Source organism: Gasterosteus aculeatus, chromosome 13, assembly GCF_964276395.1.
Source record: "Gasterosteus aculeatus chromosome 13, fGasAcu3.hap1.1, whole genome shotgun sequence".
NCBI lineage: Eukaryota > Metazoa > Chordata > Actinopteri > Perciformes > Gasterosteidae > Gasterosteus > Gasterosteus aculeatus.
The window spans coordinates 15315871-15328103 of record NC_135701.1 but is presented as its reverse complement, the minus strand read 5'-3'; the positions used below and the strand labels follow the sequence as shown (position 1 = coordinate 15328103).

The window sequence follows — 12233 nt, the reverse complement described above, 5'->3', positions numbered from 1 at the left end:
TACAACTGCAGCTCCCCAATGCTGACAGCCCGTGCTGCCAAAGTGACACACTCTGTTTGGCTTTCCCACGTTCATAGAGCTGCACGGCACTTTGTCTTTATCACGGGGCACGCCACACACACACACACACACACACACACACGATCAGCCTCAGAGCTGCATCCACTGTCAATGTGCGACACAATGATCACATGCACCCACATCGTCGCACAATATCGCAACAGACAGAAGTGGAAAATTATCCGGATCTCTGATGCATTTTTCCTTCTTTTTAATTTCTTTATTTTTTTTGCAGGAGCCAGTGGAAAGGAGGCAGGGAGAGAAAGGCACTAGAGGAGGAAAACTATGAACGTACGTGCTAGGGCCTGGGGGCAGCGCACACCCCTCTATCGCTTCCCTCATCAAGCATGGATTCTAATCAGGGCTGGGGAGATATAAGACGCTCAGTCATTAAATAAATTAACTCTGCCACTCCATGCTCTCCTTCAGCACCCGCGAGACGCATGCCGTGCTCTGCATACTTACAGAGGCCCAGAGCATCAGACACCTCACCTTCACGCCACAACCTAGCAGGCCTGCCACCACACACACACACGCGGGTTAAGAACTAATCTTGGATATTTAGAAAAGGAGAGAAACCACGTCTCCCAACAAACTTACATTCACATGGAAAGCTTTGACTTAATTAAAAGACAACCTCCGGGACATTTCCTGCAAAGAATGCAGGTGTGTCCCACATATTTGCATGACGAAAACCAAGAGCACACAAGTGATAAATAATCTCTGCAGAACCATGCTGATTCACAGGGTTGGCGAGACAGAGTAGGCACAGTAGGATCTGTGCAGTGTGCTGCCATTCATCAAAAAGGAAGTGCAGTGACGAACAGTAAGAGCTCAATGTCGGCTCGGATCACTGACACAAACAATCAAAGCTGACACAGTCTTCGTCTAGCACCTGCCACTCCGGCAACACAAATAGATCAATATGAGGGGAACTCATTCACGGCTTCAAACTCATATCCACGCACCGACGTCATCTTCCAGATGTAAAAAAGGGGGATGCTTAATACATATCAATCACTCTGACAGAGAAAATGCTTATTTGAGGAGCCAAAGTGAGGGAAATACGCCGTGTCAGCAGTATGTCCGCTGTCAAAACTTGCCATTTGAATTTTCAACCACATTGTGGGGAGACAAATGTCCTTTGAAATACCTCACGTTGCAATTTATATCATTTTAATGCGCGCTTTAATTCTCCATTACTAAGAGAGGAAGTACCTGGAAGGCTGGAAACACATTAGAGAAAGTAAGAAATGAGCAGAAGGGTCTGGGGATCTCTCTAGCAGACACAATTAAATATTCATGTGTCTCCTCCTAGGACACAAGAGATACAGATCATTATCAAGACAACAGCACACCACCATTTTGTTCACACGTTTTGGCTGCAAATCAATGTGTGTGTTTGAAATTCCATACGAAAAAAGGTGTTCAGGTATCAACTGGAATAATAAAATCACAACTGCTTTATTCCACTCCGAAAGGTTTCTAAATGAGGCGTGTAAAATCTATATGTTACCATCAGCTTTTAATTACTATGGTTGAGCAGTGCGGCAAAAAGGTATCCAGGTAGCGTCTGGTGGAGCCACATGTCTTTACAATGACGGTACAATGTTAGTGTATCAGTCCAATCAGTCATTACAGGCGCTCCGTCCTTTCCTGCCTCCTGCTTTAGGAAGGAGCAAGAGAAGAATAGCTGTAATGTACTCTGGGTGACCTCCACTTTCTAAGGAGAGGAGAAACCTTTTTTTTTTTTTGCATTTCAATCCCCATCAAAGAGGAGCAAAAAGAAGGCACAGCATTCCCCTGCTCGCCCTCGTTAATCACAGCTTTCTGGGAGCAAGCGCATATTAATTTCTGTCATCCCAAACATCATTTGGTATTGTTATGCCACGGCTTAGTCCTCATTCACCAGCAGATGCCGGGCCGTTCCTTCTGGTTTGAGGAAAGACAGGGCCTGTGTGCCTGTGTTTCAGAGCAAGAGGCCTTTATCCCTGGGGCTCTGACACCAATTAAGCCATTTCACCGAGAGATGAAAACAGGGCCCGCCGTTGCACTGTAACATGAGCCAGCACCTAGCTGCTGGCCCCTCGCCATCCTTCCATTACTTCAGACACAAGAATATACTTCAAGGACTTGAGACAATAACATGCCGTTGGTGAATGGTCCTACTTTACTGACAAAGTAAAGAAAAATTCAGGTGTTGTGCAGTAATCACCAGCGGTAACAGTGAAGCAGCTCCATCATTAGCTACGGCAAAAATAGTCTTTTAAATGATTCTAAATACATTTCATTAAACACACAAAGAGCGTGAAAATGATGTGATAGTATTTTGCCGAGACTGATGAACTGATTTTTCACTGTGCAGGTCTTTTTATGTCCCTATGCGCCCTTTATTTTCCCCATAGTTGCATTGTGGCAGCCAGTAGAGTGGAGCTTGTCTTAGGGCTAAAGCAGAATAATCTAAGGTTTGTTATGAATTAAATATTAGAAATCTTAACACAGCAGCCAATAAGAATTATTTCCTTTATTAAAGCAGCAGAAGACGCTGATTAAAATTTCATTGCATTGCAGTCTTTTTCCCATTTCTGCCTTCAATTCATCATTGTAATGTATGAAACATGTGGAACAATGGCATTTGGAACAATGGGAAGACGGGCTACATTTTCTAGCTTGCAAATGAGGAAAAGACTCCTTTTTATTCTGCTTTTGGAAAATGGTCGTGTACAAAGAAAAGAAAGGGGACAATGACGTTTCATTTCGGTTTTTGTCAGGCTCACTGCAGACTGTAGTGTCTAAATATTACAAATGAAATTAAAAACGTGTACACTTACTTCTTTCTACATCTATTTATGGCATCAGTTCATTTACAGAAATCCGTCACCTGTAGGAGTAAAAGCTCCACACACACACGACAAAACAGTCAAAAACAACAATTTAACCATCTACAAAAACATGAAAGTAACAGTGGATCCGTCAAATTAAAAGAGGAACACGATCACGTTATTTAGACGTCCACATGTAATGTGTGCAGAGTAAATGAGCATCATGGTGTCTGCTGTCCCATGAGGAAAACTCTTCCCTGAAACACTAGAGCTAATGAAATAGGGACCTATAAATAGAGTCATTACGGAGAAAGGACTCGCTTTCCAGTCTTTCACTCCGACCGTCTCCGTGGTATGATATGCACTCGCCATCGGATGAACGTCATCACTAAGTACATGTTGAAAACTTTTTTTCTTAAATAAATAAATGTACATAACCCCTATGATAATCCTATCATAAGAAATTACATTGCAACATTTTTTGGTTTCTCACAATCAGAGCATCAAAAGTTAATTTCCCTTTTTGCAGCTTTGTGTTTTATTAACACGGGTTGATGGTTTGGGATATTTTATTTTAATCCTTAATCATTCTTCCTCATAAAATGAAAAATGTGAAATATTAAATCTGTTTGTTGTTGCCATTAACTTTATTTACAGCACTGTACAATTCCATATTGGAAAAAAAAACATTTGTTTTTATATTCATCTGGCTGGTTAAAAGGTCTTTTATTGTTTTGACAAGAGTGCAGCCCGAGTGATACAAAAATCCTTGGTAACTCATGCCGACAAGACAACAACTTGTATCGTTCACATTTAATCTATTTCTACAGTGGGTCATAGTTAGATCCTGCTTTTCCAGGTTTATATTTCTATGTTTATCGACTGAAAAAAAAAAACGCCTCGAAAAGCTAAACGGGGACGCAGAGAGTCTCAAAGAGACGCTGCTGCTGCTGTAAACTCATTTCAATCAATCCTTCCTCTTTGCATCCCAAGCAGCCTCTGCTGGCTGCCACCGCCTGAAGATAACTATTTCACCACCTCTGTCATGCCTAATTAACAACTCAGATGTACAATTCAGAAATTCTGCAATTAACCTACTAAAATATTGTTGGAGGATGCTAATTGTTGTGCCAGTTGCCATAAAGACTCATTTGCATAACGTATGTGCAAAAAACAATTATGAGCTGTTGATAGTCGCAGGAGCCGGCAGAAAACGCTCGGAGCGATGGAGGAGGACGAGGGAGACGTTTGCAAGATGGGTGCTTGTGTGTGCAGATGGAGGGACAGCACTGAATCATTGCACAAAAAACAAAACAAAAAAAAAAACAGATCTGAGGAGCAGTGTGTGCAGACACCAGGCAGCACCGGAGCAGAGGCATCTATCTACTCAGCACAGAAGCATTTAGGCTTCCAAATGAAACTGATGTATTTACTCCTTCCCCCCCTCCACCCCCTTTTTTCCTCTTTGTCTGGCGCTTCGTCTTTTCATCTATGCTGATGGGGAAATGGAGGGTATTTGGGAGCTACTTAGATAATAGCCACATCTTCCCCGGTCCCCCTCGTGCTTTAGAGGAGGAAGCACTAGTGGCCCTGCCATTGAGCCAGTCAGGAACCCAGCTGTGTGCGAGCTATTCGCCACAACACTATCTAGTCATTTCAGCCGCATCACTGGGGCTCTCTGAGACAAAAAGCAGCCAAAGTCAATTGTCTCTCCTGCTGAATAGCTTTCTGTTCTCGGTCATGCATTTACTGGAGCTTTTTAGGACCGAGGAAAACCCTTAAGGTAGAAACTGAATATTTTGTTGAATATTTCCTAGCTTGTAAGTGAAATTGTTTTACTTTTCTTGCAGATGCTATAATAATAATAATAATAATAATACAAATAAATATATGTTAATAATTCAGATTGGACACAAATAAGTCATTCAATTTGTCAGTGAACATTGAAAGGAATGTTTCCCGTAGATTTTGGAAATGTTTACCGCCTCGGTCCAAACTGTACTCCTGCACGTGGTTACTTTCATGTAACGCAGATCAACACGTATGAAAGCACGTTGAGCGTTTTTCACAAGCCGAATCAAGCCTGTGCAACAAAACGCCGACACCGGCTCGGGGAGTGTGAGTGCAGTCCCTCCCTAATCCACTGCTTTAAACACTGGCTCGGAGCATTTATCAGCCTGAATCTGCCACACGCTCTCGCTCTCTCTCTCTCTCTCGCCTACTTCTCCAGACCTCCTGATTCTGAACCTGACGAGTCAAAGGTCAGGAAAACAACAAGTCAATACGCAGCCAAAAGAAGCGCCGTGCAGCTGAGAGAGCTGTGGAGAGGGCTAAGCCTCTCTGTGGCACTCCGTGATTTAGCCTGTAATAGTTTTCTGTAATCTCTTTCTATTGATTAAACCTCACATCAGAAAGGAGTCCTGCTACAGAACCTCTCTTTTCCTGGTCAGAAATACCATATGGAGGTAATCTTTCACCTTTGTTATTCTTGCCGCTCCCACTGTTGCGAGTCTCTCCTCCAAGACACGAGAGAGAGCAAGACAAGGGAGCAGCCAGCAGGATAAAACAAACCCCAGCACAGAGGAATAACTGCAAAGCAATTTTCACTCAATGAATTCATTGTCTTCTCAGGCAGCCAACAGGGGGAAAAAAGGTACATGAATGTCTCCTTTGTCCTGAAACAGTTGGGAACATTATAATAAAACATTTTAATTGCCGCCTTTATATACATGTTGAGAAAAATATGGTCACACACACACTAGAGGACAAAGAACTCCAACTGAATCTCACATTTAGCTTATCCAAATGCAAAAGCCAGAACATTTTGGGTGAAAAAAACCCTCCTGCTAAAAACACTCAATTTAGTGACAGGCAAATGACTTCATGCTGCCACTTAATCTCATTTCTTGCATAATGCTCTCTAATTAGCATATCAAAGTGAATTAATACTTCTAGGGCATTAGCAATGCAGAAATGTGTTGTGGCTCTACAATAACAAGTTAGAAGAGTGCCAGAAACTTCTGGACACCCACAAACGGCCTCAAGATCTCCTGATATTTTGAGAAAATTATCGTTTCTTTTTCCAGAGTGAGATTGTTCTCACCATTTGAAGCTGAACCCTAAAAGCTTTGAAGATGAACCCTGAACTCACTGTTTATCTGTACACACCACAATAACTCTGAATAACATGATGCATGAGCACAGTAATTACACTTTTGGACCACTTTCAGATGTACTATTAAGAGTCAAGATGAGCCGACGGTGGATCCCATGGCTAAAAGACGGCGGCCCCTGTGCCATGTGAACAGACATGAAAGGGCCAAGGAAGCCCTGTGAACGATGCTACAGGAGCAGTGAAAGGCTCACTCTGTGCCGGAGAAAAGGGCCGGTCAACGAGGCCACCGGACCAGCTGAGCTCTGTCAATGGCTGAGAGGGGGAGGCTGTGACTCTAAACCACAGGTTAACCGCGCGCACACGCACACACACACACACACACACACACCTACTTGATCTCCCTGTTCTCCACCGTCTCATCTCTCGGTCACAAACACATCAAAAGCTACAGCTGAATGTTTTTGTTTTTCACAATTTTGACAATTTCAACTTTTTCTTTTATTGGCTTATTTAAACTTGAGAGCTTAGTTCACAGCAGAAGGATTTAAATCAGAGCTCTAATGAGAGTTTTAACCCCAAAACTGTTATATCACACGATTAAAGAAACTCACAGAATAATTGGAACAGGATTTTAATGTGACGAAAGTTTAAGAATAAAATCTTTGAGGACTACATTCTACACATGCAGCCAAGCCTCTGCACTGGAAAACACTTTCACATCAAATCAACGGTCGCAGGCGGAATAAAAGCTGGCATCTTGTGTGATGTGCGATCTGCAGCCTCTGTTTTTTCTCGCTCTGTCCCTTTCATTATCTAAGCTCAACAGGCGCGCACACACACACACACACACACACACAAACCCACAGACACACACACATAACCTCGGCTAGACTGTGGACGCCACCTGTGTTAGGGAAGTTGTGATCGCTCCCAAGCCAATTTTCTCATAAACTGCACAAAGGTCACAAATATGACAAGGTATCAGGTTTGCTAAATTATAGCAAAACCATAGCCGTGAATTCTTCACATATTTCTTTTGAATGAGAGACAGTCAAACAATATATTTGGAGTAAATAGTGATGTACAGCAGTTTGAACTTTTGAAGCAACAGTACTACGTTTCTTTTTTTGCTGATCAGGACAATCACATAAATATAAAGGCATAATCTACATGGTCTATAAAAGTATTTTATGACTATGTAATCATTTATGTTCCATTCGAAAATTCTAAGTGAAGTACTTTATAATATTCCAGAAACATTATGGGGGAAATGTACAGAAATCTGTCTGTAAAATCAACATTTTTTTAAATAAAGCAAAGTTTATGTTTTGGAAAAAGTTATGTCTTGAAAATGTGCTACAATTTATGCAGTCACATGTGTTGACGCGTGCACATGCAATGAAGATAATCCACATCGGTTATCAAAATCTACAGACTTATTAAAAGCAAATACCTAATATACAACTTTTCTAAATTATTGTTCAATTATTTTCTACAAGTTGAATCTATTATTTTCCTTTCCATGTATTACATTTGTAGGACAGGAGTCTGCATGCAATTGCCATACAAATATTGATTGCTTTGTGTCAGGTTATAAAGCAGGAATTCATTGCGATCCCAGCTATGTGGAGCATATGCTGCGGGATTTCCCCATCCTGCTTGGTGCCAGGGCAGTGAGGGAGAAAGCTGGGGCTTACTTTCTGTTTAAATCCAAGCAACCTGTGCTGGAAAAGAGGCTCCTGCTGAAACCGTTTGAAGAAAAAAAAAAAAAAACTCAGCAGTGTTTGTGTGGCACAATGACATATTTAGAAAAAAAAATGATTAATTAATTTGGCCAGAGGTCTCCAGTAACCTGGACGCAGGCTGCCATCAAATCACTGGGAGGTGAGAATGTATGTGAGCTATTGCATTGAGACTCCAATATTAAATAGATTTTAACACAAAGATCTTACCTGTCTTTTCTTTGATTTCACAGAGAACGCTGAAGAGTGCTGGTTTCATTCTGTGACAGTTCAGTCCATGTTTCCTGTTTCAGTATAAGACAAGATACAATACTGAAATAAATTCACTGATGAATCGCATGTTAAACTTAAAAAGTAAATGGATTTGATATTAAGTTTAGCTTTCACTATGTCATTCCTTGTCGTGATCCGAGCCAAAATGTCTCTTAAAAGTGATTATTTGCTACTATACAGTAAGAAATTACATTAAAAAATAGCATTGGTTAATCGGGTTGGACTAATATGTAATATCTAATGTCCTCTCATTTATATAATCACAGGAAATTTTCCAGCACAAGTTATAGTTTCAAGATATAACAACATAAATAAAGGGCATTTGTGCACACAAACTTTTGGCACAACACAAGCTCACTTCAGTTAGTACATGAGCACTTTGAATAGAACTTTCTGCAGTGTTTACCATTAGCAGGACTGCAAATGCACCTCAGTGTATGATTATCATTAAAGCCAATTTAGCTCTTCGTTATGCATGAGGGAGTTAAGTTAAGCGGGCCACATCTCAATAACGATGCGTTCAGCGTTTGTGCTTTTGTTTAGAGGGGTGGTGGGGGAGGAAGTTAATAAAACATATAAATCAACCAACTTTGCTTGCGCCTCGTCCAGACTTTGATCGGTAATGGTCATTATTTGATGGAGAATGTCACCAATGTCTTGTTTTCTTCCGTCTCCGTCTGTCCCATCGTGTCCATGTGGAGGCGGCAGTGCCATGCCTCCTTGTACCGAGTGGCCGGCCAGACTGACACCGCCGATCGACTGCATGATCCGGGCTTGATCGTCCATAGTAGCCGCTAAAGAGTCTGTGCACTGAGCCACGCAAATTGAAAAACTCATATACGAAATCGGTTAGAACAACACGTGCAGAAGAGAAGGGTGCACGGCGGTGATTCTTCAGCGACACACGGTACGCACGTTTGTTTTTAAAAAAGGGGGGAAAAAGCCTATGGCAGTGATGTTTAAGCGTAAATCATGTGTTCAAGTTGCTGTCCTCTCGCTTTTTTTACGCGCGGTCCAAAGTGCCAAAACGCGTAACTATGTTGGTAGAAAAATGCATAAATCGTATTTCTTCTTCTTAGCACTTCTTTGTCAAAATTGACGGTCCATCATATCCGCGCGGATCCTCGTGGCAATTTGTCTTTTCTCTGGGATTTGACGGGTAGTGTAGACAGGAACGCTCCTTGGTGATCTCTTATTTATTAGCGCTCTTCGTGGGATTCCCGGCGCATTCCTTCTCCAAAAAAAATGTCCAAATCCTCCTAGTGCAGCAACGGCAACAAAAAATATCCAATGTGGAAACGTGTAAACAAATAAAATAAAAAAATCTTGCAGGTGTTGCGAACTATAAATGTGAAGAAATGATTCCCGCGACAACTGACAGCATTAAAAAATATACACAATCTGCGGCATACGGTGTCCAAATGTGGCTATAAAAATATGAAATGTAAAAAAAAAAAAAAAGTTGAGATTACGGTTTGAATAAAAAAGAAAAGCAACTACGAGAAGAAATTAATTAGGACACAGCGCTGTGTAAAGGCGATGCGCAAAAAATATCTTGCCCTGCTGAAATTTATGAGCTGCAGCTTCTGCCTGTGTGTGTTTTATGTTGTTTGATGGCAGCGGTAGTGAGCGATTGACAGTGTGCCAATGCCACTCACTCAGTGCAGACGTGTCGAGGCAGGGATACAGGGGTAGAAAATTACAACAACAAAAAAAATACACAATACGAAATGAAATTGCACGCTCCGCCCTGCAGAGGAGGGGTCTATGTTCTTGTCACTTCTCGCCTGAACACCGAAAAACAAAATGTTAAGAGCTAGTACTTAGGACGGTGATTATATTGATGAAAGCACGGCAGAATCCCCTCTCTCTTTCTCGCAGCAGCCACAGCAGGGTATCCTCGTTTCCTCGCGCGCGCACGTGCAGCTATGTGCATATTCTCCACCAATAATAAAGATTTAGCCTTGCAACACCACGGGCAAATGCATAATGGGAGTTTTATACAGTTTGATGAAGAACTGCATAGTCCCTTGAAAGCCTCGGTTCAAGCCAGCCCAGCAGCAGACATGTTTATAGTATTGGAAAGTGAAGCTCCTCGACCAATCGCAAGCCGGAATGACGAAGACTGACGAGCAGTGCGTCCTATTACTGGCAGATACATGATGCTTAAAGCCCACCCACTCCATCCCTCCATCTTTACGCCGCTAGCACAAAAGGATGGGAACTTCTGATTGGCCGTTGCTACGAGTGACATTCACGGCACAGGCAGGCGGCGCTCCTCTGTGCTCCTCCGCAGTTGCTATGGCAGCAGACAAGTTGTTGAGCTGGATGCGAGGCAGCAAATAAAACCTCTACAACAAACATCTAGATCTCGAGTTTGTCAAAATACTGTAGGTAAAATAGGGAGTTGCATTTAATTTGGAGGCGTTTACTTATAGCTACAGAGGAATGAAGAGGCAGGTTTGATATATTAACACTGCATGCTGTTGTTAAATGTGGCTTTTTGGATGCCCATTAAGTCACACAATACATAAACAGTAGAGGTGGTACATGCTGGATGCACATACGTTTCCATCACTGCGTTTTAACAGGAAGGGTTTAGTTGAGCTAAAACATGATCTGTTCCAAAACCTCATTGAGTTGGTTTGTTGCCTGAACCCAGGAGGACACCTCCGTCGGAGAGCAGTGATGCCGATGTAGAAAGGCCTTCAACCTGCACTATCTCTGCTAGCCAATAGGTGGCAACTCCTCTGGTTGAAAAAAGAAGCCTAATTGTCTTAAATGGATGAGAAAATGAGCCTACTTTGACTTGGTTTACTACCTCAGTAAGCATTGGTACACTAAGTTTATGGCCTCAATCACTTTTTCATATTTTATTTGATAAATGTTACCTCCATTTAGTAAATCATGATCCTTTTTGGTTTAATGTTGCCTGATACTCACATAATACAGTTTATCCTGTCATGTCCCTAAACCAGGCATCAGGGAAGCCTTTCTCCTAAAAAAAAAAAAAAAAAAAAAAAAGAGTCTGGCTTTGAATTTGAAAGAATACCTTTCATTTGGTACAAAATGTAGGAGAACACAAATGGAGCAAAAAAGATTCACAGGATTGTGAAATTAGTCAAAGAAATCTAAAAAAAAATCTCTGCGTTCCTCCTCTTCACTGAAATGAAGTAAGGAGGAAAACACACCTGAAGGGAGACACTGGGATAAAGTGTGAGCAATGTCATCTCTGACATTCTAGTTATTCCAAGGTGTATTAGTAATAGTAGAGTTAGTAATAGTAGAGTTGAATTCAGTTCTCTGTAAAGAAACCATGTACACGATCCCCAACTGTGATTAAAAATCAACTCTTCAAATTACATTTACTCATTATTACAGAAATATTGTTCCTTAAGAATACTGGGTTAGGTGTTATAATATCACCCTGGTATTAAGTCAGTGATCCTCTGAAATAATGTGTGGTCAGTACAAAGTATAGATGGATAACGAGCCAGCAGGTCTCAGGAAATGATTCATTTATTTGAGTCAGAAATGTGTGATTGTTAATCTTCTGAAAAGGAAACACCTTTTGCTCAAAATTAGATTCAGTGAGTCATTTCTTAGAATAACTCTTCAAATCTCTCACTAGAGGAGAAAACCCCCCTGCTGTGACCTGTTTTTTCATCTCAGTTTGCTGTCCAGGAACTACATGACATTTAATTTGATCTGGAATAGAATCAAGATTAAAACACGTAGTTGCTTGAATTAAAAGCTTTGCATTTGTATTGTGTACTGTATACACACGCACACACACACACACACACACACACATCTATATATAGATATACATCTAATTTTGTCAATCTAAAAAACTAATTTCCCACAGACCGGTTTTATAACTAAATGTCGAACTCTGAAGTTGAAAATCGTAATTTTAGCATTTAAAAAAAAGAAAATACCGATTGTCTGTAAGGGTCTGTTCATTCATTTGACCTTGAATTATTGGAGCAACACACTCTCGGATTTAGTGAATGGGAGTCCCAGGACTACTGCATTTATCATTGAAATACTGAGCTGTCAAGTCGCACTACATACCTGTCAAGAGGGGCTCAAAGGTACAGCTCCGGCTCCTGTCCTCTGTTGCAGAGAACGATTCTTCGTTGCATTGCATAGCAGACCTATTTACCGTTGTTTTCAGCCACATGTCAACATAATTCATTTCCGTATGTGACAGCTCCC

At 41.3% G+C, this 12233-nt stretch overlaps 1 protein-coding gene across 15 annotated transcripts in view; it reads right to left on the bottom strand.

Moving 5' to 3' along the window:
* Window positions 1-10160, bottom strand: part of pbx3b (pre-B-cell leukemia homeobox 3b) — a 55087-nt gene extending 44927 nt beyond the window's left edge. For 9 of the 15 annotated variants that reach the window (XM_040195822.2, XM_040195827.2, XM_040195828.2 and 6 more), the window contains exons 1-2: window positions 8602-10123; window positions 7950-8029 (exon numbers count right to left, since the gene is read on the bottom strand). In XM_040195822.2, coding sequence (XP_040051756.1) covers window positions 7950-8029; window positions 8602-8849 — 328 coding nt within the window. In that variant the 5' untranslated portion in view covers window positions 8850-10123. Of the gene's footprint in view, window positions 1-7949; window positions 8030-8601 lie in introns of all 15 variants that reach the window. The other 6 variants (XM_040195823.2, XM_078086887.1, XM_040195825.2 and 3 more) reach the window with 2 other exon arrangements.
* Window positions 10161-12233: the final 2073 nt, after the last annotated feature.